This window comes from Sander lucioperca, chromosome 15 (assembly GCF_008315115.2).
Source record: "Sander lucioperca isolate FBNREF2018 chromosome 15, SLUC_FBN_1.2, whole genome shotgun sequence".
Taxonomy (NCBI): domain Eukaryota; kingdom Metazoa; phylum Chordata; class Actinopteri; order Perciformes; family Percidae; genus Sander; species Sander lucioperca.
The window spans coordinates 19,567,468-19,592,839 of NC_050187.1; the positions used below are offsets into that span (position 1 = coordinate 19,567,468).

The window sequence follows — 25,372 nt, forward strand, 5'->3', positions numbered from 1 at the left end:
GAAGATACCAATGCTTGAAATAACACAATTTCTTACCTGATTTTTAGAACTACCAAAAGTAATTTGCCAACTGTAATTGTCTACCCCACACACACACACACACACACACACACACATGCATACTGTGCATACTGTACATTCAGTAAATGCATCCTAATGCATGTGTCCTACATATAGTCTGTCTGGTATGTCTTCCCATTAAATCATTCCCTTGTCATTGCATATGTAGCTGTATATGACACAATTTTAGTGTTTCTATCAAGCAAACACCCTCACTTATTCACATTTTCCCTTGCTGTTACCACCTTTAAAAAAACATTAGTCTTTGTTTGATTGCATTCAGTAGAACGCATAGGGGCGATCAACTTCATACCATTAGCTACCATATTAGCCACTTTTCTACAGTTCGTTTTACTAAAGCTGCATACACCATATAAAATAAGCTAGGGGTTTAGGGTCTCGGGATCCAGATGGATATGAGTATTCTTGAGAAAAGAGTAGTTGCTACTTGCATGTTTGTTTCTGCTGCTTTTACTGTAGTATTATCCCCTGTAGAAAGTCCTCTTTTTCCATATGCATGCTTAAGTAAAGGGATGCATGAATAGGATAACAGTCTGCAGTACCGTCTACCCACAGAGGTGCAGTGTGTGACTTACTGAAATCTTAAGCGAGTGTAGATTTTAAAATGAACCTGAAGTTTTAACTGCTAAAGTTGAGAAAAAGCGATAGGTGCAATAAATACTGCAACAAGGCTGCAGTTTTCATGTTTTAACTGTTGCTATTACGACACAAGGGGACTTCAGAAAGAGTCAAAGGTCACTGTGTCTACTGAAGAGACCGGTTGAGGCCATACAATGCTGCTTATAGAAGGAAAAAATGAAGCCATTGTTCTATAAATAATCGATTACTGCAATAATTAAATCATTATTTGATCCTTTTTAAAAATGTGAGTGGTAGCTGCAGCTCAGGTTGGACTGAGCTGCTCTGCGTTGTGAAATCTTGGCAGGTACACTGTGAGAGAGAAATACATGAAAGAGGAAAGCAATATGACGCATGCTGACGTCAAGCCACCACCTCCTGACACACATATACGCACACACACACACACACACACACACACACACACACACACACACACACACAGGTGGTTTTGGGACACTCAGTGACATAATTCATTCTGCCTGGTAAGGCTATGAAAATACAAAGGATACTGCACTGCCAAGCTATTCGCATTGACCCCTCTATGTACACAGAACACGCAACGGGAAGTCTTTTGATTTGACAACTGACTCTGAGCAAGAGGATTTGTGTGAATCAGAATATCTCTCAGCTCAGTGCTTTGACAGATTTTTAGTTGGTTAACATAGATTTATATTTCTGAGGATTGATATGTTTGTTCGCGATAAAAAAGAAAAGGTTACATTTTATAATGTAAAATTCAGATGATTATATAAGTTACCCAAAGATATCAAGAGACAGACCATATGTTCCACACAAGGGATACTTACATTATTAATAAATTGACTAAACTATTATTCTTGTGTACTTTTTGTTTCCCCCCATTTGTATTTGTCCAATTTAAACTGCTATAAAGTGTGTACACTGCATTATGTTTTTCTATAATCACTCACTTTAAATTATTTGCACAAGGGTTTATGACGGATGTTGCATGAATACAAACATCATTAAATTAATTTCAACATATGTTACAACAACACATAGATACTATTTATAGTTTATTAGAATAGTTCATCTCATTAGAAGGTATAGTAAGGAGAGACAAGCTGGTTGATCATTAGTGTGTTTGTGCCACTGACATGAGGATCTTACATATAGTAGTGCACTAGTGCTACCAACAGACATTCGCTGTGTTGCCATAAGGGGGCCACCTACTGCCAACAGTACCAGACACACTAGCCATCGGCTAAAAAAAAGAAGAAGCCACGAGACAAGAGCACAATTTGTACGCCAGATTAAATCAACACAATTTTGAAAAAGCCATAAATTAATTCTCAGCTTATTGTATACACTGACCTCTTGGCAAATTTAGAGGGGTATGCGCTATTTTGAAAATACCAATGCTTGAAATAACACAATTTCTTACCTGATTTTTACATAGAAGTTTTAGAACTACCAAAAGTAATTTGAACATAGCAATTTAAGTCATTTTACCAACTGTAATAGTCTACCACACACACACACACACACACACACACACAGATACTGTACATTCAGTAAATGCATCCTAATGCATGTGTCCTACATATAGTCTGTCTGGTATGTCTTCCCATTAAATCATTCCCTTGTCATTGCATATGTAGCTGTATATGACACAATTTTGGTGTTTCTATCAAGCAAACACCCTCACTTATTCACATTTTCCCTTGATGTTACCACCTTTAAAAAAACATTAGTCTTTGTTTGATTGCATTCAGTAGAACGCATAGGGGCGATCAACTTCATACCATTAGCTACCATATTAGCCACTTTTCTACAGTTCATTTTACTAAAGCTGCATACACCATATAAAATAAGCTAGGGGTTTAGGGTCTCGGGATCCAGATGGATATGAGTATTCTTGAGAAAAGAGTAGTTGCTACTTGCATGTTTGTTTCTGCTGCTTTTACTGTAGTATTATCCCCTGTAGAAAGTCCTCTTTTTCCATATGCATGCTTAAGTAAAGGGATGCATGAATAGGATAACAGTCTGCAGTACCGTCTACCCACAGAGGTGCAGTGTGTGACTTACTGAAATCTTAAGCGAGTGTAGATTTTAAAATGAACCTGAAGTTTTAACTGCTAAAGTTGAGAAAAAGCGATAGGTGCAATAAATACTGCAACAAGGCTGCAGTTTTCATGTTTTAACTGTTGCTATTACGACACAAGGGGACTTCAGAAAGAGTCAAAGGTCACTGTGTCTACTGAAGAGACCGGTTGAGGCCATACAATGCTGCTTATAGAAGGAAAAAATGAAGCCATTGTTCTATAAATAATCGATTACTGCAATAATTAAATCATTATTTGATAATTTTTTTAAATGTGAGTGGTAGCTGCAGCTCAGGTTGGACTGAGCTGCTCTGCGTTGTGAAATCTTGGCAGGTACACTGTGAGAGAGAAATACATGAAAGAGGAAAGCAATATGACGCATGCTGACGTCAAGCCACCACCTCCTGACACAGGCCTCCCAGGCAGCGCGGCAATGGTTATGTTTAGGGTTAAGGTTAGGGTTAGCTGCCTAGAAGGAGCCGTTGGAGGCAAAAAACACCATTGAGCACACACACACACACACACACACAGGTGGTTTTGGGACACTCAGTGACATAATTCATTCTGCCTGGTAAGGCTATGAAAATACAAAGGATACTGCACTGCCAAGCTAGTCGCATTGACCCCTCTATGTACACAGAACACGCAACGGGAAGTCTTTTGATTTGACAACTGACTCTGAGCAAGAGGATTTGTGTGAATCAGAATATCTCTCAGCTCAGTGCTTTGACAGATTTTCAGTTGGTTAACACAGGTTTGTATTTCTGAGGATTGACATACTGTTTGTTCGTGATAAAAAAGAAAAGGTTACATTTTATAATGTAAAATTCAGATGATTATATAAGTTACCCAAAGATATCAAGAGACAGACCATATGCTCCACACAAGGGATACTTACGTTATTAATAAATTGACTAAACTATTATTCTTGTGTACTTTTTGTTTCCCCCCCATTTGTATTTGTCCAATTTAAACTGCTATAAAGTGTGTACACTGCATTATGTTTTTCTAATCACTCACTTTAAATTATTTGCACAAGGGTTTATGAAGGATGTTGCATGAATACAAACATCATTAAATTAATTTCAACATATGTTACAACAACACATACATACTATTTATAGTTCTTTATTAGAATAGTTCATCTCATTAGAAGGTATAGTAAGGAGAGACAAGCTGGTTGATCATTAGTGTGTTTGTGCCACTGACATGAGGATCTTACATTTAGTAGTGCACTAGTGCTACCAACAGACATTCGCTGTGCAAACTCAACGTTCACTTGGCAGGTGCCTGACAGAACCAGAAACAGTACAACGTTCAGCTGTGAGCCAAGAACAGAGATTAGTTAGGATAGTTTGCAATTTGTGCTCACTGAACATAAACTACAACTAAAACTCCATAAATACAGATTAAAAGTGAGTTAATGGTATAACCCCTTTGGGCAGAAGAAGGTATCATTAATAACTTACGTAGTTCAAGTTAAAAAATATCTTCCTGAGAACTCTTGTTCAAATTGCATCCAGCAGTAAACGTACTACTGCTACTTCACTGAGAGAGGAATTAAATACTTATTACGTTTATTATAATTGCTACCTCTAATTAAAGCTACATTGAGTCAGTTTGGTCAGTGCTCTTAACAACCTGTAATCATTCATGCTAATTAGTGCAGGTTAAATAAAATTGGAAATGTGTTATTAACACCTGGAATGGATGATTCATAACAGTATGACATTAAACATTTTTAGACAGTTGAGTCAGGACTGCTGAGGTAATTGTAACACACACATGTACTAACCCTCTTAAAGGTCCTGGTAATAATGACACATACACTAATAGTACACTACATGTACAAAATCTGTAAAAGTGGGAGACCAACATGAAGAAAACAGGGACAAATTATAAACACGATTACTTAAAGGAATAATTCCTATTTGTGCATTTGGATAGACTTAGGTCCAGCCTAGCTTAGCTCAAACACTGAATAGAAGAGGAAACAGGGCCAGTGAGCTGAGGGCTGTCTTTATATTTGTGCAAATGAGAGTTTATGTTTGCTCCAGGAAATCTGCTGGATACAAACACTTTCACTGGAATCAGGTGGCTCAGGGCCGGGCAGGAGGAAGAACTGACAAGTGTGGGTAGTGTCGTCTTCTACTGGACCTTGGTGACGGCCTCATGGATGGACTCAGCCACGTAGTCTATGTTCTTGGTGGTCAAACCGCACATGTTGATGCGACCACTGGTCATTAGATAGACGTGTCTCTCCTTCACCATATATTCCACTTGTTTGGCTGCAGGTGATACAGCAGAACCAGATTTAATTATTCATTGACCGTGTTGATTGTGCTGAGCTGTGTATGTGTGTGGAAAAAAACATTTGCTCCCTGTATATTGTCTTTGTACTCACGGTTAAGGCCTGTGAAGCTGAACATGCCAATCTGCTCTGTGATGTGGTCCCAGGTGCCCGGTGTCCCCAGAGCTTGGAGCTTAGCTTTCAGCTGAGCCCTCATCAACAAGACCCTGTCAGCCATGGTCTTCACATTGTCCTTCCTAGAGTCAAAGAAATCATACACCGCAGAATACACTATTTTTATGACCGTTAAACCTCATACAGTGCTTTGAGTGTTCTTTTTGCAAAGTCATATTTTGTGCTGACCAGTCAGTAAAGAGCTCAGGTGAGTTAAGAGTGATGGCAACAATGCGAGCTCCCTGAGACGGTGGGTTGGACCAAGTGGTCCTGACAATCATCTCCATCTGGGACAGAATTCGCTTCAGGTTGTCTGCATCACGAGCCACAACGGTCAGGTTGCCCACACGCTCATCTGATGGAACAAATACATGTCAGATATATAAATAACAATAACAAACTTGTTAAAAATAACAATATTGTAGTGATTTTTTTTTTTACCTGTAGGGGACATTGACATATTTACATCTATTGTCCTTTTTTATGTATTAACTGAGTTTTAGTTATATGCTATGTTGATCATATACAGTGGTTTGTCATGTTTGAAAATAAGACCGGTGAGGAGTAAGATTACAACAATCCAAGTTGGGGACTTATCCTTTATTCTACTATTGAAATGTGGTCATGTAAAGCACTTGGGACTGTCATTGTGATTAAGAACAGAACAAATAATGTCACTCTTTATCACTATTTTGCAAGCAAGTGATGTACATATCAATGCAACCAGGGTTCACTCACTGTAGAGGCCAAAGTTCTTGGAGAACGACTGGGCACACAACATTTCAAAGTCCATTGAGACAAAGTAGCGGACCGCCCAGGCATCTTTATCCAGACTTCCTGAGGCGAATCCCTGATAAGCCGAGTCGAAGAACACAAACAGATTCCTTTTCTGGAAAAGAACAGAATAAAAGATACAACAATCATCATACTGTGATAAACCTTAAGCAAGCAAAACCCTATCCTGTTTAAACTGACATGTATGCTAGTTGTATGCATGTATGTGTACAATACCATCATGGTTTCTGCAATCTGCTTCCATTGCTCGTGTGTGGGGTCTGTGCCAGTTGGATTATGGGCACAGGCATGCAGGACAAAGATAGAATGCTCTGGACAACTCTGTGGGAAACAGAGAGAAGAAGAAGTACGGTAAACTCCTATGAAAATGACTAATGACCCAAATTAAGTAGTACCAAAGTCCCTATCACACACTGCTTACCTCCAGGTCTCCAAGGAAACCAGCAAAATCGAGGCCCCTCTTCTCTGCGTCCCAGTACTTGTATGAACGGATATCCTCAAAACCGGCATTGGCGAATACAGCATTGTGATTTTCTGAAACAAAAAGTAAGGAAAACTCTGATACCAGTGTTCTCACTTTATTGTTTCCTCTTAATACAAAGGTAAATGTTGTTTTATGAATGCTTATCACATAGGAACTGATAACAAATCAAGATCACTGATAATATGATGCAATTGTTTATTAATAGAACAATGTACGCTATATCCTGAGTCTAGGATCTATTTGATTATATAGAAGTCTCTTCAGAAATCAAAGTCCTTGAATGAGGAGCTACTTTCTATGTTCATTTCCACTCTGGGCTACTCCACTGTTTGTTTGAGTGTATGTGTGCGTGTGTACCCCAGGTAGGTGCAGACACATAGACAGGTGTTTTGGTGTTGTTGTTTCCATTGTAGAAACGCCTGAGAAATTCTGCACCCATCTTCAAAGCACCTGTACCACCCAGACACTGGACAGCCCCCACCTGGCAGTGACAGAAACAGACAGTTGGTTTAAATGTAAATAAATTAAAAACCGAAACATAGTGTGGACTTTTAGTACACAAACCCTGTTCTCCTGGATGGCAGGACTGTCATCTCCCAGTGCAATCTTAGAGGCCGAGGATCTGAATTCAGGCAGGCCCAGGATGGGCAGGTACTCATGGTTTAACCGGTCATCATGCACAATGATCTTTTCCACCTTTTTCACCACTGGTAAAACCCATGGCTGACACTCATCTGTCCTGTAGGCTGCAAGGAATAATTTAAGGAAACCAATATTATAGAAAAAAGCAGAAGAAAGAGTGAAACCTTGATGTATTGCCCTAATGATTTTAGATAGCAATCAAGAATGAGTTTTAAGTGGGACACGCTCTCTGGGTCAAATAAAAGGAATGTCACACTGACCCTGGAAAGATCTTAGATATTGTAACAGACGTGCACTTTCATCTCTCTGCTGAGTGTTTTAGTCAGCTGAACTCCATGTCACCTGATAAGAACTAAAGAATACAATATCCTTTTTATCTTCATAACAGAGACCATCAACGTGCTTGCAACTCACTAATAAGTTTCAGGCTAAATATAATAGGCAGTTCGTTTTTTTTTCATCAACTGGCATGAAAGGCACAATCATTTGGTCTATAAATGTCAAATTTACTTTCTATCAATCGTCTTACTGTATCGATAAGTGCACTACTTGTTTCAGGTCTAGGTATGACTTCTAATGTACTAAACATTGTGTGGCCTACATTTCCCAGCTGCTCAGTAGCTGGTGACAATCTGCAACCTGTGTTGCAGAGAGAAAGGGATTATAAGGCATCAGCCTCCTGTACTAATCATGGGACTAATCATGGCAGCCTCGTCCTGTCGTGCAGTGCCATAACACAGAGCTAAGCAATGTTTCACACACTGTTCCTTTGCAATGTAGCCTAAGCAGCGAGGATTTCTACTTTTAATTATTATTTTTAATAAGATTAACACTGACAGCAGTTGCACTGAGGACTGAAATGTGCAATTTGTTTGCTTTAGGAGAGAAGCAGGACTAACGTTAAGCCGCCATACATATTTAAACTTCTGCAAGTAGCTTGTTCTTGTAGCATGAGGGAAGAGTAATCCAATCGACTCCTTGGTACACAGAAGAGGGAGAAATAGAGGAAACCACAGAGGACAGGGACAGAGATGATTTCACAGTACCGATAGGTATACCATTACATAAGAAGGATACGTATTCGTTTTAGCTCCGGCTTCAGCTAATAACCAACTCAGACTGGTTGGTTGCTAAAGGATACGGTTACCATGACTACGTGTGGGCAACTCACTTACCTCCCACTCCGAGGTTCACCTTCTTAGGAAATTGGTCATTATTGAAATCCTGTGACAGCTTGAAGACAGCTACAGGGGCTGCTTGGGGGACCTCACAAAACACCGACATGGTTGCTATTCACTGGAGACTGTGGCGACAAGTGGTTACCGGTACAGCTAACGGGATGAAGGAGGACTTTCGACTTGGATTTGGAGGATGATGTAAAGTGGGTGTGAGTGAATTGACCAATTGAAATCCAGATGTATCTGTCAAGCCAATCCCAGCACTGATCCCGGTCAGGTCAAAGTTCAAGAAAGCCCAAACTCAGCGGCTGTTGCATACAGTCTATGGTTGCAACGTTGTTGCTGACAAATTACCACGCCGTCTAGCGTTAATGGTTTTACTGCAGTACAATAACTCGCCACAAGGTGGTGGCACAGCCTCGTTAAACATTGCATCAGGAGCTTCCCAGTAGGCACTCATAATACTGTAGATAGGAGAAGGCACTGACCACAACTTCTGGCAGGAGCTTTTTTTTCTGCACAGCAATGTCTTCCATTTTATAAGTAAAATAACCAGGGTTCAAAATTAGCACCATTTACCAGCCAAATGCTGGTAAAATATGCAATTGGCTGGTAGATTTGCTTCACTCACCAGCCAAAAAACAATGGTAATCCTTTGAGTGGCTGGTAAAATTTGAACATTCACTAGCCATTTGGCTAGTGGACGAAAAAGTTAATTTTGAACCCTGAAAATAACACATACAGGTATTCAGATCAAACGACTAACAGACAACATATCTGCCATACAGTGCCAGCTCTGTTTCATAAATATCAATTTAAACCTTAACTGAACAAACAGCTATTATGCTTGGGCTCGACGCTGTTTGAGTAAGTTCATCATGTAGGGATGTGTGAATGTGTATACTTGCAAGCATCTTCATCTGTTCTGTCCTGAGGGCCTCGGCTGAGCTGTGGTGTAAACACACCGGCTCCTCTGTGCTCTCCCCACAGCTGTCTGCAGGAGCTCAAGTGGTTGATAAACGAGGGCCACTCCAGCCTGCTCTCCCCTACCAGGATCGTGACTCTGTTGGAAAGCTTTTTGGCTGTAGTGGGGCCAACCAAGTTTGTGTCGTTAAAGCAGCACAAATCAATATTACTATACTAACAATGGGTCAAATGATTTCTGATTAATAAACCATGAATACATTATTTATTATCCATTAATAAAGCGTTATTAACTATAATTAGTAAACTTTAGTGGCACAATTAATCCTAACAGGTTATCACAGAACACTGAGTTACTATTTTCACCTCCTGTTTTGTCCCAGATGTTACTCACTTTCTCCATACCTGGTACTACCCCCATTCATCTCCTCGCTTCACTTTGACAGTAGATGTTTTCATTCTTTCCGACCAGGTGAGGGTGTCTCGTATGTTAGCTATCACTGTCAGCCCTGCAATTATGGGATTTGAGCTTCCAGAACAAGGCTCGGGGGCCCAGGGCAGGGTTTGGTGTGTACGTACCGGGGAGGCCCCGGGACCACGGTCGGGGCTGTGATGTGAAGTGTGAGTCAGAGCAAGGAGTGACAGGAGCAGCCTCTGGCAAGACAGTGCCCACGGGGGGAGTGTGTCACATCCAGATCAATTAGTTAGTCAGCCAAACATTCACAGGCACCTTCTCTGCATTTCCTTGACATTGATATGTGGAACATTTATTTTGGCATCTAGCAACGTAATGCAAGTATGACAAAAAAAGGAGTGGTGCCAACAAGGTTTCTTTTATTACGGTTATTCATTTTGCACGCAGGACGCTGACACTAAAACACACAAAGGCACACATTCAGGCACAAGACAGTCACATTCCAGCTGCGGCAACACTAAAACACAAACAGGAGCATGTGCACACACACTGCAGCACATTCCAAGGGGGACGTTGCAGCGTTGCATACATGTTGCGATGGCCTCTGTCTCTGGGTCAGAGAGCTGTGGTGAGTGACCACCTTTTTAGCTTCCCGCCTTGTTTGTTTTCCAAAGACAGTGTCATCAATTCTCTAACAAGGGACTAGACACACCAACAACAAAGAGCACAGGACCTCCCTGTTGCTCCCTGTGTAGTCCAATGACTGATGGAGCATGCATGCAATAACAGACATCAGTGCTCTGTGTGTCTGGCTACATTCCGACTAGTGTATTTGTGTGTAAGTTTTGTGTGTGCGTACATGTCTCCATTTGATATAATGACATGAAATCTGTCTTTTTTTCAATGTGCAAGCAAACATTTACACTTGGCTCTCGTATGTACACCTGAGGGACAGAAGTATACATTGGATTGTGTATTCAAATGAAATTGAAAAAGTGAAAAAAACATGAAGGGAAAAGTAAAGCTCTTTTCTTTTTGTTTAGACTCCCTGAGACAGGCCATAAACCACCTGAGATGGTTTTATGAGAGAAATCCTGTCAATGTCAATACATGTGCCACATAATGAAGCCACAGAATAAAGGAATAGCTCAACAGAAATATGTTTATTCACTTTCTTGCCTTTAGTTGGATGAGAAGATCAATACTACTCTCATATCTGTACAACAGACATACAGCCAGCAGCCTGTCAGCTTAGCTTAGCATAAAGACTGAAAATGGTGAAACAGCTAGTCTGCCTCTGTCTGGAGGTAACAAAATCCAACTACCAGCACCTTATTTTGTCTAATCTAGACAAAAACCAAAGTGTTAAAACAAGTTATGGTTTTACTAGAGGATAACATGTTAATCAGTGAGCTGTAGAGATGCTGCTAGGCGGCTAGCTGTTTCCCCCTTTGTCTTCAGTCTTTATGCTAAGCTAAGCTAAGCAGCTACTGGTCTGTACAAGGAGTAGTAATGAATAAGCATATTTCCCAAAATGTCGAACAATTCCTTAAAGGTGCAGTAGGTAAGCCTTATAAAACTAACTTTCTGTCATATTTGCTAAAACTGACCCTATGATCCAGTAGAACTACATGAAGCAGGTAATGTAAAAATCCAGCTCCTCTAGCACCACTTACAGCCTGTAGTGCGATTTACAAGAATCCACAATCTTAGGAGACCGTTTTGGGCTTTAGCGGAAAGGGGGAAGGGACTGAGAAGTTGTCGATGTTCCAATTTTTTGGCTAAGTCCTGGATCTTCACAATCCTACCTACGGCACCTTTAATTCCTTATCCTAAATAATAATAATAATAATAATAATAATAATAATAATAATAATAATAATAATACACTTAATTTATGTAACACTTTTCTTAAACAAAGTTCAAACAAACTTTGATCATTGTTTTTGACAAGCATGATAATATAAAGGTCTGCTAATATGCTTGTCACTCACTGCTTTTCACTGATATGGCCTTTACCCTATAAGGCTGGGTGGGACCTCCAACACAAGGTCTACAGTGTGCTATTCTAATTGATTGATGTTGTCTTTTGGCAACTCAGGCTCTCCAGGCCTCAGCTTTATACAAATATGCATGTAAAGAAACAAAGACAGGAAGTAGAAGAGTCACGTCTAAATTTTTTTTATCCTGACTGCTTATTTTCTGTCTGCATAAAGCCAAAAAAAATGATAGGTGACAAAAAAACCTGACTGTCTATCATGAGCCTTAATATTTTATTAATGGGAAATTTTATTCTCCCATTCACAGACGGAAACTGCATCGTTTGGTGTTTTATACAGTAATTATTTACAAAAAATGAACTTTATTCATTCATGAGTTTTGCCAAAACAAACTGTCACTTTGATAAAGATACCACCATAGTTGCTGCAGAGACAGTAACATTTTCTTTCAAGGATGTTTACCGCTTGAAGTCAGGATGCATGCCTGCTTTTATATTACAGCAACATTGTCTTTCCCAAGAGAGCCATTACTGCATGAGCTAGTTCGAGAAAATCCCTCCAGTAGCAAGCTGAACTTGATTCAACCTTTTGATATTTTTGATATTTTTTTCCAATGCCAAATAGGACAGAACATACAAGCAGTATAGAGGGATCATTCAAGGCCTACACATCCTATTCAGTTAAATTCGCCTCTCTGCGGCTTCTTTATCTACATAGCCTGTGTGGCAGCAGAGAGGATAAGCATATTTAGGTTGCATGTTTCCTCCCAAACTACATTCCCAACACCGTAGATCACAGACATTACAGCCCTTACATCCCCCTGTTAGCGCTCATATATACAAACACACACCTGCTGGGGCAAGGCCGTCTGGGAGAGAATTACAGCAGGCTAATTTATGAGACCCAGGGGAGGGCAAAGGGCAGGAGACCCAGACTGGCCTGACCTCACTTCCTCATTTCATGGTCTCCAAGTTAGACCCTTGATACACAGAAGAGGGCTTTGGTTCTCAAACACATCAACCTCTTACAGTCTTTCAAACAAACGATCTAATTAGGGTATTTTTTTCCTAACCTGGTTAACAAAATGAGCCCTCAGGGACTGTTGCAACATGCAAGTTAGCAAGCACCTCAGGCCCGCCATTGTGTAATATTTGGCACTTTCGGAGCTGAAGGTAAGGGTGAGAACAGGGTTTTGCTCAAAATCTGGCCTCGGGCTCGCCTCTGGCCTCCTCATTTCCTCCAGTGAGAAGCCCTGTCATCCGTCACTCGGGCCCAGGCAGGGGCACAATAGCACAGTCTGGGTCCTGGCTACTGACACCATCACGCGGGCTGCTGATAAGCCTCACCTTCCGGGACCCAGGAGAACTGAGCCATTACTGACACACAACAGTTTGGTCCTACAGATGACCATGAAATAAAAGTAAAGTACATTATGAGCTGCATGAGGCAAGCACACTCTGCATGTAATTGTGCTTGTCTTATTATTTTCAAGGTCCTTTAATCTTTATGGCGTCCTGACGTCCATATTGCAACACGCTCTCCTAATGCAAGATGCTGGGGAAAAGCTATCACACCCTAGTAGATAACCCACTCACACACAACATGGAAAACAGATTGTGCAGACACACTTGAGCTAATCTATTTTCCTAATGTAACAATCTATTGTTGTATTGACGAGTGGATAGTCATACTTCAGTTCCTCTTCAAACAGATTCAGGCTGTTATAGTAACACCTGTAAACAACCAGCTCCTTTGTAGAAAGATGTTAAGCGCTCTTCTACAAAGCTCTGTCAAGTCATAATAACACACATCTTCTTTCAATACACACACACACACACACACACTACACAAGGCCTGTACAGTGCACCCACAGACGCTGGAGGTGTTGATGCTTTCTTTACGCAGAGTTTACCACTGTGGTAAAACCATCAGATACCAATCGCCTCTCGGTTTTACAGAAGCAGAGACCACAGGGGAAAGATAATTGCAGTCATTAGCAAGTCATCAAACTTTCATTCTGCAAGCAGGGATCTGCTGTCTTTAGAGAACATTCAACCGTACATCTGCAAGTGGATCGGTGTTGTGGGCCTGCAACCACGGATCTGACTATACACCTGCCACTCTGCAGAGAGGACACTGCTTCAAGCCTAGCCAGTTGATATGGAGAGGAGGAGGGGGGGACAAGAAGAAACATGTTCAGCGCCGCCTTTAAAGAACTCACCAGAAAGTGAATTGTGAGGAATTCATGATTGAAATTTGACTGCTGCAAAAGTGGAAAGTAGACTGTCCAACAAATGATATCCAGAGCTCTGCAGTCTATCCGTGCCGACTTCTGCTGTGGGCCTGACCTTACCCAGCTTATCACGATGATTCTGAAATGAAAATGATGTATTGTTGCACCCGAGCAGATCCTTGACACTCTCTGGGAGTCTGGGTTTTGTTACAGGCAGGAAACAGACTCTTCCGCTCCGTAAACACGCTTCTCTGCTTGGCCACTTTTGGGCTGCCGGTGGCACGCGAAGACCACTGATGATGGTCAGTTGAGGACTCGCGAGGCTGTGTGTGTGCGCGCGCGCGCGTGTGTGTGTGCGTCTGCGTGTGTGTGTGTGTGTTGAAAAGCTAATTGAGCCATTAGCGCGGTCCCGCGTCTCTGACCCGTGACGCTTTGAATTTACATGAAAAAGGCTGCAGCGGCCTGTAGCACTGACTTTTCTGTGCGAGACATTAAGATAGACTACTGCAAGCTTTTCTCGTTTATTTAACCACCTCAGGCTTATTTAGCTAATAATGTGCACCTTAACACTTAAAAAATGTATTATGTCGTCGTCTGTATGCAACGGATAGCCTATTGATTTCTGTTTGGTCCGTCGTCTCTTACTGCACTCAACAGGACTTATTTGGGAAAACAATCCTACCAGATTTACAGCCTTTTTGAGTATTTTACGAGCCAATACATTCCACTTAAGTCCTCATAAATTCCTAGTATCTCGCGCAAAATCCCCTTTTGACATTGTGACAACTAGCATATATTTTTCCTTAAATAAATCTTTGAGAAAGACTATATGACCTGTTTCAGCAGTTTCCCGGGGCGCAAACTGACCATTCAAAATCTCCTTTTCTTTTTTCCCCCCTACGGGGGCACATTTAGAATAGCTAAAGCCTTGTGTACACTAATGCCTATTTTCTCCGCAGAGCTAATTCCCTACCCTGACTCTCCACTTAAACGGAACATTTTAAAGACATAGATCTCCAGAAGAGGGGAAGACGCTGCCCTAATCTAAACAGTCTTGTTGATGGTGAGCGGATGAGATTATGTCGACATGCCCTCCTTTTCTTTCCACACGGTTTGGAAGCAGTGGGCCTTCAGACCCTGGCGCCTGCACTTGGCAATAGGCGACTAGGAGGGAGGTGTCCCGTTACAACGTGTTTGTACTTTCGCACACAGGTAGGCCTACAATTCAAGATATATTTCACATATTTAAAAAACACAATATAAATAAGACAACACTTGTTGGGAATAATGGGAGTCTGCTAACATGAATCTGTGACTATACTCACACGCCCAAAGTAAAGAACACTTTGTGCCTAAACTACATGTATAACTTTTTTTTAAGCAGGAAGCATTATTGATGTTAATATTATTAATATGATTAGGCTATTCTTATTTAAAGACATTTAAAAACAATCTATTGAATTAAAATTATTTTATTATTATTAGCGACATTAAAGCGTGTCTTTAAGTGTATCACTTGCTGCACATGAAACGAATTATATCAACTGAGCAAACTGTCTTGTAACAATTTACCCAGGGCTTTTTTCCAGAAATACTGACCTAATGTCAAGGGAAAGCATCGTCGTGGCCAAATGTTGGTGGAAAAGAATCCTACAACTTTCTCAAATTATGAGACATAAATAAAGCACTACATTTATATTCTTCATATCTCCTTGGGTTGCCAATTTTATCCCATTTCCCACAGTTGAGGCATAGTATCTTATCCACGGATTGCCGAGACAGGAAACGAAGATAGGTCTAATCTTAAAAGCACCGTAGTGATGATGGGAAGAACTGTGATGTCGTGGGACCATTCAGAGACAAGAAGATAATAATACTATTCGAGTTACGGTATTTAAACTCAACCAATTACTTCCCAAATCAAGGATTTAGTTGTTTAAACTGTTTTGATGATACAAAATTAAAAGGCGTTTAATTGTGCTGCCTTTTCGGTTTGACTGTTTTCTTTTGGGAAAACAAAAAAACTGTAATAAAAGCTTCCTTACCTTTATTACCTTTAACAGTCTGAGGGGAGTCGATAGTGTTAATATTATTTCAAAAATTAGTCTTCCTTGACACACAACGACAGCGAGAGAGAGAGAGAGAGAGAGAGAGAGAGAGAGAGAGAGAGAGAGAGAGAGAGAGAGAGAGACTCTATCAGTCCCTCCCCCGCTTCAGGACGTCACTGAAAGGGAGAGGACAGCATCTTGGCTGACCCAGCTCTTTCTCTAGATTTCTGAATTCAGCCAAACAAACAGGATCGGCCTCTCTCTTTCTCTGTCAGCCATCCAGCCATAGACACACAGCCAAGGGAGAGGGATGTCACAGCTGAAAGAAAACCAGTCCTCCTCCAGCTGCATGAAAAACAAGCAGTCTGCGTCCATTATTCACGCTTACGCACGGTTTTACTTTTACGCGTCGTCCGGAGACAAATTGGTCCAATTTTGGGCCTGTTGACTATTTGTTATCTGTCATCTCTCTGTTGGTGGTAATAATGCTCCCCAGCCCGCTCATAACTTCTTCCACCACGCCTTTCTCTGTGAAAGACATTCTGAAGTTAGAGTTACAGCAACAATCTCAGCAGCACCAGCTCCAGTTTATCTCCTGCTTCGGTCTCTCCGGCGCGCTGTCACAGCCGGGAGCTTTCCCAAATAAACCGTTCCGCTCTCATTCGCCGCCCTCCTGCATGTTGGCCGGTAGGGACAGTCCGAGTCCCGTAAGCTCCGGCCTCTCGGAGAGCGAGGAGAGGATGTCGTACCTCAACACGCTGACTGTACAGGACCGGCTGGCGGAGTCCGGGATGCCAGGGGAGATGTTCGGCAACCCGGCGCAGAACCACTCTGCAGACCTCCGGCGGGAGACCGAGCAAGAGGACCAAGATAGCAGTAAGTACACATTCTAATAATAAATATGTTCATCCAAAACTGAGTGAGGATGATGATAATGATGATGGCTGTCGTTGTTATTGGTAAGTGTATAAATAATAGCATGGGCAGAGATGACAGACAGAGGAGTCAATCAGAATCAAAAGTCCATCAAAGTTAAATATTTGCCTATTCTGAAAAAAAAACATTAGGTTGCATCTAATTTTCTAAACATCTAAAACAAACAGATTTTGCTGGAGAAATAACTACTGGGAACAGACAAGTTATTTGTTGATTCATGTATAAATGACACAGAGGGAATAGGTAATCAATGCTGCACTGGTGTGAGTTTTACTAATATTACATTTAAAAACATGTAGGCATTGAATTGAATTGCTTATTTATTTTTTGTAATTATACATATAGCCTACTAAATATAGTGAGTGCCACCTTTACGATGAACGTCCATTGTTCGCTGCAAGTTTTATACATAGCGACTAAGCTGCAATTAAGTGTTTACATCTGAAGTGATTTGTATTTTTAACAATTCATATAAATAAATTCATATGACAAACCATAAACCAAACTTTCTTATATGTTGCCTTATGTGCATTAATCGTCACAGAAATTAGTAGCAATATAATCAAATATTTACCTTCAACTTTAATTTCCCAGATCTAAATATTAGTTCAAATTCACGGATGAATTGACAAATATTTCTCACTCTTTCATTAAGTCCTGTTTAAAACTAACTGTTGATTTATTTCCTAGTATACTTGCAAAAGGCTCATGAAGCAATTTCCAATCCAGTAGACCTAGAGACTTTATTATTATTTTGTTTTTGAAAAATACACATTTCATTAATATTTGTAATAAAGGTGAATATTTTGCGGAAATAATGCAAAATATAGTTAACACATTTTTAAATCCACAACAAATCTGTTTCGCTTTTAAGAAAGTTAAGATTTAAAAATGAATGAATTCATGTGTATCAGTGTGTGTTGGATAAATATGTGTAAATACTGCATAATTAACACGTCTCATTTTAGCTTTGATGTGCATTTAAACGTTTCTTTTCCACGCAGAGAGCTGCGGTGCGTTGCGGGGTGATTCTGAGGATCCAGACTCGGAGAAGCCTGCCACCAAGCAGCAGAGGAGCAGGAGGAAACCCCGCGTCCTCTTCTCCCAGACTCAGGTGTTTGAGCTGGAGCGGCGCTTCAAGCATCAGCGCTACCTGTCCGCCCCGGAGAGAGAGCACCTGGCCAGCTCCCTGAAACTCACCTCCACCCAGGTCAAGATCTGGTTCCAGAACAGGAGGTACAAATGCAAGAGACAGCGGCAGGACAAGACTCTGGAGATGGCAGGTCATCACCATCACCACCACCCACCGCCGCCCAGGAGGGTGGCTGTGCCTGTGCTGGTACGGGACGGGAGGCCTTGTCTGACTGGATCCCAGAACTATAACACTTCTTACACAGTCGGAGCTCCAAACCCGTACAGCTACAATGGCTATCCAGCCTACAGCTACAACAACTCGGTGTATACTAACACGTACTCCTGTACTTATTCTAGTTTGCCTGCTCTGCCGCCCAGCAACACCACTGCTAATGCTTTTATGAACATGAATTTGGGAAACCTCGGTGCACAGACGCAAAGCCAGGCGTCCCAAGGACCAGTCGTCACACCCTGCCAGGGAACTCTGCAGGGCATCAGGGCATGGTAGCGCAGACTTTACGCACAATCACAGCTGGGAGAGACTTATATGGGATGGCTGAATGGACTCAAGCATGTAAACCTGATCAACTAATGCAACGAAAGCACAATTTGAAACTCTGTAACAGAAAGTGTTGGCCAGTTGGCTGTAACTCTAGGCAGGCCTATGTGGAAACCCTAACCCGTTGACTGAGATACAAACCAGTTTGCGCATTTTTCTCTGAGGCACAATGTTTAGAAAACGTATTAAACCTACTGTTGGATATTTGATTGTCGCCGATTAGCAAAGACTGTGCGTAATGTGGCATATTGTGGTTCAAAATGGATGTAATGATGTGCGACAAAAAATAAAGGGAAACACATTTCTAAGCATAAGGTATAGCCCATAATGAATCTGGCCTAATACAAATCTGCAAGAAAATAACAATATGGACCACAATTGCTAATGCATTCGTATTGTGTTTTTTTGTTTTGTGTTTACAGTGTGATTTGTTTTTGACCATCAGGCTTTGGGTTTTTTTTACTCTAAAAGTGAATAAGATTGAAACATAGCCATGCGTGATGATTAAAATGGGCGCTTTTACGTTAGGGCTGTTTTTACGCTCAAGTTATGACGAACATTATCACCGATGATAAAATTAAATGATACAACAAGCATAACGACAAACGTGACTGCATTGTTCTGTGCTGTGTGTGTGTGTGTGTGTGTGTGTGTGTGTGTGTGTGTGTGTGTGTGTGTGTGTGTGTGTGTGTGTGTGTGTGTACGGAACTTAAACAAATAGGCTGCATTTAAAAAAAAAAAAACGTTCTTATACCCAATAGGGTCTTTTACGGAAGCACGTGTTATTGTATTTCAACATTCAAATGAATTTGGATGGGAAACTTAAATACATTAATTTTGAGTTGAGTTGATTCCATAAGCAAATACACGGTTTCTCATCTTCTCAAACCGTTTCTCAAGCCAAGCAAGCATTTTTTCTGCGAGAAAGCTTGTAGTAGACTTTGGCCTGAGACAAGAACCAGAAACAGAGAGAATTTAGAGGCGAGCTGATGTCCGGTCAGGATTCAGAGATGGACATTAACCAGACAGCCAGCATCCTCGGGACCCACAGAGAGAAGAAACTCACAGAGCTTTAATAATAAATATGGTTGGATTTTTTTCTCTTTTTTGACGTATACCACCGAAATATAATACATAGCCTAAATAAATAAAAATACTTTAAATTCTAGGTTACTCCAAATAATAACAACATGGTTTAAGTAGCCTGCCAGTAATTGTATGATTAAATTATATCATAATCAACATAATCAAAATAATTACCCAGTTTACATTACACTCAAGGGCACGCACACACACACACACACACACACACACACACACACACACACACACACACACACACGCCGTTAATTGGAGTTAAACTTAAGAAAATACCTTCACCTCCTAGGCATGGTCGATACGCAGACACTATTAATGGAGATGAATGGCAACGTAAACAGAGTGTTTGTCTCCTCTGATAGTCTCACCGGCCACTTCCCCTGGCTACTGCACTGCCGGTAGGACATACCTGGAGTCGGCTCTAAGTGCTGCAGAGTCACTAGTGTAAATAGAGCTGGCGACAGGACGGCGATGCCTGAGGACGCGGCCTGGCCACGGCTGCTCTGACAGGCGCTGCGATCGCTATCTTGCGCTTCCAAAGATAGCAGCTCGGATCATCGCCGCGCTAGGCGTGGAGTTTCCCAAAACAAAGTCTCCAATGGCAACCACTCAAGGAGCTCACAAAGGAACAAGTGCCCAAATATAGAGAAGGAAAAGTGCGTCGAGAAGCTGGAGTAAAGGCGCTCCCATTAGGTGGACCTTTCAAGTGTCCCAAACGCCAACATGGCATCAGATGGACATTTTTCCAGACTATATTAGCCATTATCTTAATTATTATTATTATTATTATTATTATTATTATTATTATTATTATTATTATTATTATTATTATTATTATTATCGTATTTACCTTAGATAGATTAGAATTAAAAATGCCATTTTAATCAGGCTTTTAGGAAAATGTTAAATGAACTTGGAATAGTCTAAGGATAGACGGTGTGCATGTTGTACAGATTGAAAAAACCTCTGAGACAAAATGTGGTTTATAAATAAAATTGGCTTGATCTGATGAGTCACAAGACCCAGATTTAAACATGACTTTTCTTTTGTGCTAACGGAAAGGTCATTATTTTTTCCAGCACATTTTTAATTGCTGTAGATATTTAGTGGATGCACAAAAAATATGTCTTAAACTTTGGTTGAAACTATGATGTATTTGGACGCGTTACTTATGAGGGAATCAGTAAACAAATGGCTGCTTCATGCAGATAGTATACTCAACTGTAACATAGTCTAGCAAGCATGTTATAGGTAGTATCTGAATTCCCACACGGTTTTGCGATTTAAAATGTTGTAGTTGTGGTAATGACATGTCGTGGTTTGAACACATGTAAGTGTGCCAGTACTTCCATGTTTCCCATCCGGACATGTTGTGACACCCTGGAGCTGCTTTGGCTCTGTGGCAAACAGAGATTTCTCTGTTTAGTCAGAGGAAGTAAAACAAAACAACACGGAGGAGGCAGATCACTGCATCTGTCATCGCGTCTTCTCATTGAAGGGTAGGCCTGTGTGTGTGTGTGTGTGTGTGTGTGTGTGTGTGTGTGTGTGTGTGTGTGTGTGTGTGTGTGTGTGTGTGAAAGAGAGAGAGCTAGAGAGAGCGAGAGAGAGAGAGAGAGAGAGAGAGAGAGAGATGTAATGTAATGGATGCTGATGTTGACGATGGTCGTTGTTGATTATATTGTGTCAACTTTGTAGGCTGTTATGCACTTTTGCTACCCTAGGTAGGTTACTTTGACGCTGCTATCCATGCACCTTGTACTGGTATTTTTTTGTCCTCGTACTGTTACGGTTGTGTTCCAGTTGGACTGTGTGTAGAACTTGTATGTATTTATGTTGAGGTGGAGAGAGAGAGAGAGAGAGAGAGAGAGAGAGAGAGAGAGAGAGAGAGAGAGAGAGAGAGAGAGAGAGAGAGAGAGAGAGAGAGAGAGATGTATACGAGTTGCTATTTTCTTTTCTTTTTCACTTTGGGAACCATGCATCATGACCACACGGCGGCGCTACTCACCTGTTTGAGCAACAAGGCTGGAAGTCTTCTCTTTACACTTTAAGAGACTATCTATGACCAATCTCAGCTAGTTTAGTGAAATTTCATTAAGGGGTTTTGTTAACATACACTGTGGTTTTGTATCCAAAAGCTCAGTAAGCTACATTTAAACATACACAACTGTAAGATTAAAAATGATCATATATGTCTGCAATTTAATGTACAAAAGAGAACTAAATTGCTAACATTCACTAGCATGAAGAATTGCATCTTAAATTCTGTTAAGATTAAAGAGTAGACTGGAGCCATTTTAAATTAGAAGGGTCCTGTCCGAGTACTGTAGAATTAAGCGAAAGCTTAAATCAATGTTGTATAATAACAGCTGTAGGTCTACTTCATATGTAAGGGCGGGCTGCAGTATTTTGGAAGAATTTAAAACCACATTGTCACATGTGAAAGTCTGCACTGAGCAGCGTTTTACGCACGCTTAGCGAACTTTACGCATCCGATTTTCTTATTCCAGTTTAATACTCGGTAAACACACAGTGACTGAAACGGCTTCACTTAGCAAGAATACTTCACAGCATCCACTCTGAGTTTCCAACTCATGTCCAAAATTCAATGAAATAAACTGTATTGAAATTCCCAACATTATCTAATTGCTCTCCTCGTCTTAGGCTCTGAATAATTAGGGAGCTATTAAGCTTTTTTAAATAATTAACTGCGTTCGTAATGCAAGCTAATAAAAATCACAACATACCAAAAATACCTCGTCTGGAAAATCTGTGTCCGTCGTCCTCAATAGGGCGCGGAGACCAGCATGGAGCTGGGCGGTGCGGAGGAGGGACCAGGCAGAAAAACCAGCCTATCAGAGGTTAACTGGAGCTGAGAATATTGTAAAAGACTTGACAGCTCCTGGTGTCGACTGTTCATTAGCAGACCGGACATAGATAACCACAATTAAATTAAAGCAATTCCAGAGAGCGGGGAAAAGATCGAATCAGTAAGGAAATTTTGCCTTCGAGTGGCTGATGCCTCTAAATAAATCGCATGCGAGCGTGAGGACATATCCGTGCTCTTATTTTAATCATGACATTACGTTTTTCGTCCTTCACCATCCAAGACATCCTCACCGGACGCGGTGTCCGGGGGAAGTCCTGTACCAGGAGTACAGAGGAGCTCTACGCACAAAAGCACAGCATCTGCACCGGGCATGATACGAGAGTCCCCGATCTGTCTCACCAAGACGTAGATGAGAACCGCATCTACCGGGAGAGACTTCCTGCTGATCTCAGGCTGTCTGTTGGAAATGTCCGATCTGATACCTACAACGAGGAGGCCACAGGAGAGGAGACTGAGCTCAGAGAAGGTGAGCAGTTTTATTCTATTCGACAGTTAAGACTCGGTGGTTTTAAACTATAACAAAACATGACAATCAATTGACAACGTCGCTTGTTGCCGGCATTTAGATCATATTTGCGCATCTTGAAATAAGACAGATAAAGAAAAGACAATTTAAGGGGAAAGAATACAAACTTGCTTTGGAAACAGGGCGAATAAGTCTCACCTCAATGGCATGTTCGTGTCATCTTTTCGAGATGAAATATGGGATGAGTTTGATTCACAACAGACTACTTATGTGATGGGATATGTTCTGCAGTATTTACAGTGATTAGCCTACATGTATTATGTTCCCTGTTTAAAAGAGCTAGTCCAAAGATCTCTAAAAAGTCATATTTGGCTTATAGGGATTTATATCAATAAGATTGAGGGCCAGAAATATAAGTAGCCTATAGTTTGTTAGGAAAATACCATTTAATAGATTTATGATCATTTCGTTTTTTGCCCAGTCAGACTTGTCTGGGAAAGGCAGCAGGCTGTGAGACACTACTGGACAGGTTGTGTTGAAGAATCTGAGAGTTTTGTAAGTCTTCTAAAAGCCGTATTTATTCCATTATATCCCCAGACTTTCTGACTGTGTGAAAGGGATAGAAGAGAGGAAAACCTCTTATTGGCCAACATCAGCACCTTGTTGAAGTAACCTCTCAGCCAGCAGCTCTAGCGTTACGAGCTTGACAGAGAAAACACACTTATTGTCATCACATGTTTCTATTGTCTTTCCAGACCAGCAGCCACACGACGTGGAGCAGGATAAACGGCAGAAAGAGGAGGAGGAGGGATGTCACCACGGCGGGGAGACGGTCAGCTGGTCGTCCGATAAGCAGCAGTGCAGGCCGGGTACGAAGAAGCGCTCCAGGGCGGCCTTCTCTCATGCACAGGTCTACGAGCTTGAGCGCCGGTTCAACAGGCAGCGCTATCTGTCAGGTCCTGAACGGGCCGATCTGGCAGAAACTCTAAAACTCACAGAGACCCAGGTGAAAATCTGGTTCCAGAACCGGAGATATAAAACCAAACGGCGCCAGATGGCGGCCGAGCTGGCGGCGTGCAGCTCACCAAAGAAAGTAGCGGTACAAGTGCTGGTGAGGGACAATCAAAAGCAGTACCATCAAGCGAATGGAGTACACATCCCGATGACTGTGCCCCTGTACCACCAGGCCTACCAGTACCTGGGACAAGTGTCTCTCCCAACTCAAGGTGTTGGCAGCTTTCTGTACAGTCAATAGATCACCCTCTCCTGTCAAACGGACTGAGATTCTACAGGTTCTTTTGTTTGCCGTTTGTTTTCAATTAGGGTTCCGTATTGTCTTATAACTAGAAGCCAGTTTAGCTATAGGCTTCATAAAATGTGTCTCACAATGACTAAACATGGAGATATTCTATAAGTTGTTAAAATCAAGGAAATTAAAATAATTAACGCAACAAGTGTTAGCCTGCAGTGAAGATTAGTGTGGGCATGCATCACAAAGCTATACACTGTCAATTAGGCTAATGTGTGTGAAGACTTTCTTTTTTTTTTAAATTTAAGACAAAGTGTGTGTATGGTTATTATTTTGTAATGATTTACAAAAAATAATAATGTAAAGGCTACATACGACTTGTTCAAACGTTCTTGTGGGCTGACATTTTTTTCATTTCATATTTCAGCATTCCCATGCAGGGTTGATTAAAAAAGGTGGTAAATTATTGTTATAGTTTGATTATACCATCTTAAATGATTTATGTTTTTCATTTTATTTTACTGGTGGAATGAGTTTTACTAACACAGTGCTACATTTTGAGATATAGAAGGAGGATATTGTAGTTTTTTTCTAAATCAAGGGCAAGTTAGCAATTAAATATTAACAATGCTGGAAAATGTGTTTTAATAAAAAAAAAAAAAAAAAAAAACTTAAATTTAAGATTGAATACCCCTCCACACCCCAGTCATTTTCATACAAACTCTGAATATCTCAATACTGAGAAGAAAATGTTAAAAGTTGCATTTAGTGGGTAATCTTAACGATATCCTACAATTAAGCACACTGAATAAACATGTATGCTTTTAAATGGTTCAATTTATAAAAAGATAGAAAAGATTTATTCAAATACTTGAAATCACTCCAGTGAGTCTGATGTAGCTGCACTTCAAACCAATTCCAAATTATTAACAAAATATATCAGTGTAGTGACTCCGTCACAGTCCACAGCAATGGCTCCTGACTGGCCCATATGATCTATAGGTTGCTTTTTTCCTCCTTGATGACTGCCAGCAACAGTCCTTAAGTGACTAGACAGAGCAGAAAGGAATCCTGAATTTATACAAACCCAACGAG

General features: G+C 41.0%; 3 protein-coding genes across 3 annotated transcripts; 2 read left to right on the top strand and 1 right to left on the bottom strand.

Annotated features, from left to right (window-relative positions):
• Window positions 1–3,877: 3,877 nt before the first annotated feature.
• On the bottom strand, window positions 3,878–8,584 carry got1 (glutamic-oxaloacetic transaminase 1, soluble). The gene is made up of 9 exons (XM_031305147.2): window positions 8,326–8,584; window positions 7,073–7,254; window positions 6,866–6,989; window positions 6,446–6,558; window positions 6,241–6,345; window positions 5,968–6,118; window positions 5,419–5,584; window positions 5,170–5,312; window positions 3,878–5,053 (listed from the first exon to the last, which is right to left on the bottom strand). Exons 1-9 carry the CDS (start codon window positions 8,432–8,434, stop codon window positions 4,914–4,916), a joined length of 1,233 nt encoding a protein of 410 aa, XP_031161007.1. The 5' UTR covers window positions 8,435–8,584; the 3' UTR covers window positions 3,878–4,913.
• Window positions 8,585–16,048: 7,464 nt separating this feature from the next.
• nkx2.3 (NK2 homeobox 3) lies at window positions 16,049–18,940 on the top strand. Its single transcript, XM_031305156.2, has 2 exons — window positions 16,049–16,824; window positions 17,889–18,940. Exons 1-2 carry the CDS (start codon window positions 16,434–16,436, stop codon window positions 18,524–18,526), a joined length of 1,029 nt encoding a protein of 342 aa, XP_031161016.1. The 5' UTR covers window positions 16,049–16,433; the 3' UTR covers window positions 18,527–18,940.
• Window positions 18,941–22,563: 3,623 nt separating this feature from the next.
• nkx3.3 (NK3 homeobox 3) lies at window positions 22,564–24,968 on the top strand. Its single transcript, XM_031305158.2, has 2 exons — window positions 22,564–23,028; window positions 23,784–24,968. Exons 1-2 carry the CDS (start codon window positions 22,749–22,751, stop codon window positions 24,281–24,283), a joined length of 780 nt encoding a protein of 259 aa, XP_031161018.1. The 5' UTR covers window positions 22,564–22,748; the 3' UTR covers window positions 24,284–24,968.
• Window positions 24,969–25,372: the final 404 nt, after the last annotated feature.

Excerpts from the sequence above, each read along its gene's own strand:
- got1 (XM_031305147.2), bottom strand. The coding sequence starts at position 8,434 with ATGTCGGTGTTTTGTGAGGTCCCCCAAGCAGCCCCTGTAGCTGTCTTC. Across the intron at positions 7,255-8,325 it reads GGTGAACCTCGGAGTGGGAG|CCTACAGGACAGATGAGTGT; the intron begins GTAAGTGAGTTG and ends TATTCCTTGCAG. Across the intron at positions 5,585-5,967 it reads CAAGAACTTTGGCCTCTACA|ATGAGCGTGTGGGCAACCTG; the intron begins GTGAGTGAACCC and ends TTGTTCCATCAG.
- nkx2.3 (XM_031305156.2), top strand. The coding sequence starts at position 16,434 with ATGCTCCCCAGCCCGCTCATAACTTCTTCCACCACGCCTTTCTCTGTG. Across the intron at positions 16,825-17,888 it reads GCAAGAGGACCAAGATAGCA|AGAGCTGCGGTGCGTTGCGG; the intron begins GTAAGTACACAT and ends TTTTCCACGCAG.
- nkx3.3 (XM_031305158.2), top strand. The coding sequence starts at position 22,749 with ATGACATTACGTTTTTCGTCCTTCACCATCCAAGACATCCTCACCGGA. Across the intron at positions 23,029-23,783 it reads GGAGACTGAGCTCAGAGAAG|ACCAGCAGCCACACGACGTG; the intron begins GTGAGCAGTTTT and ends TTGTCTTTCCAG.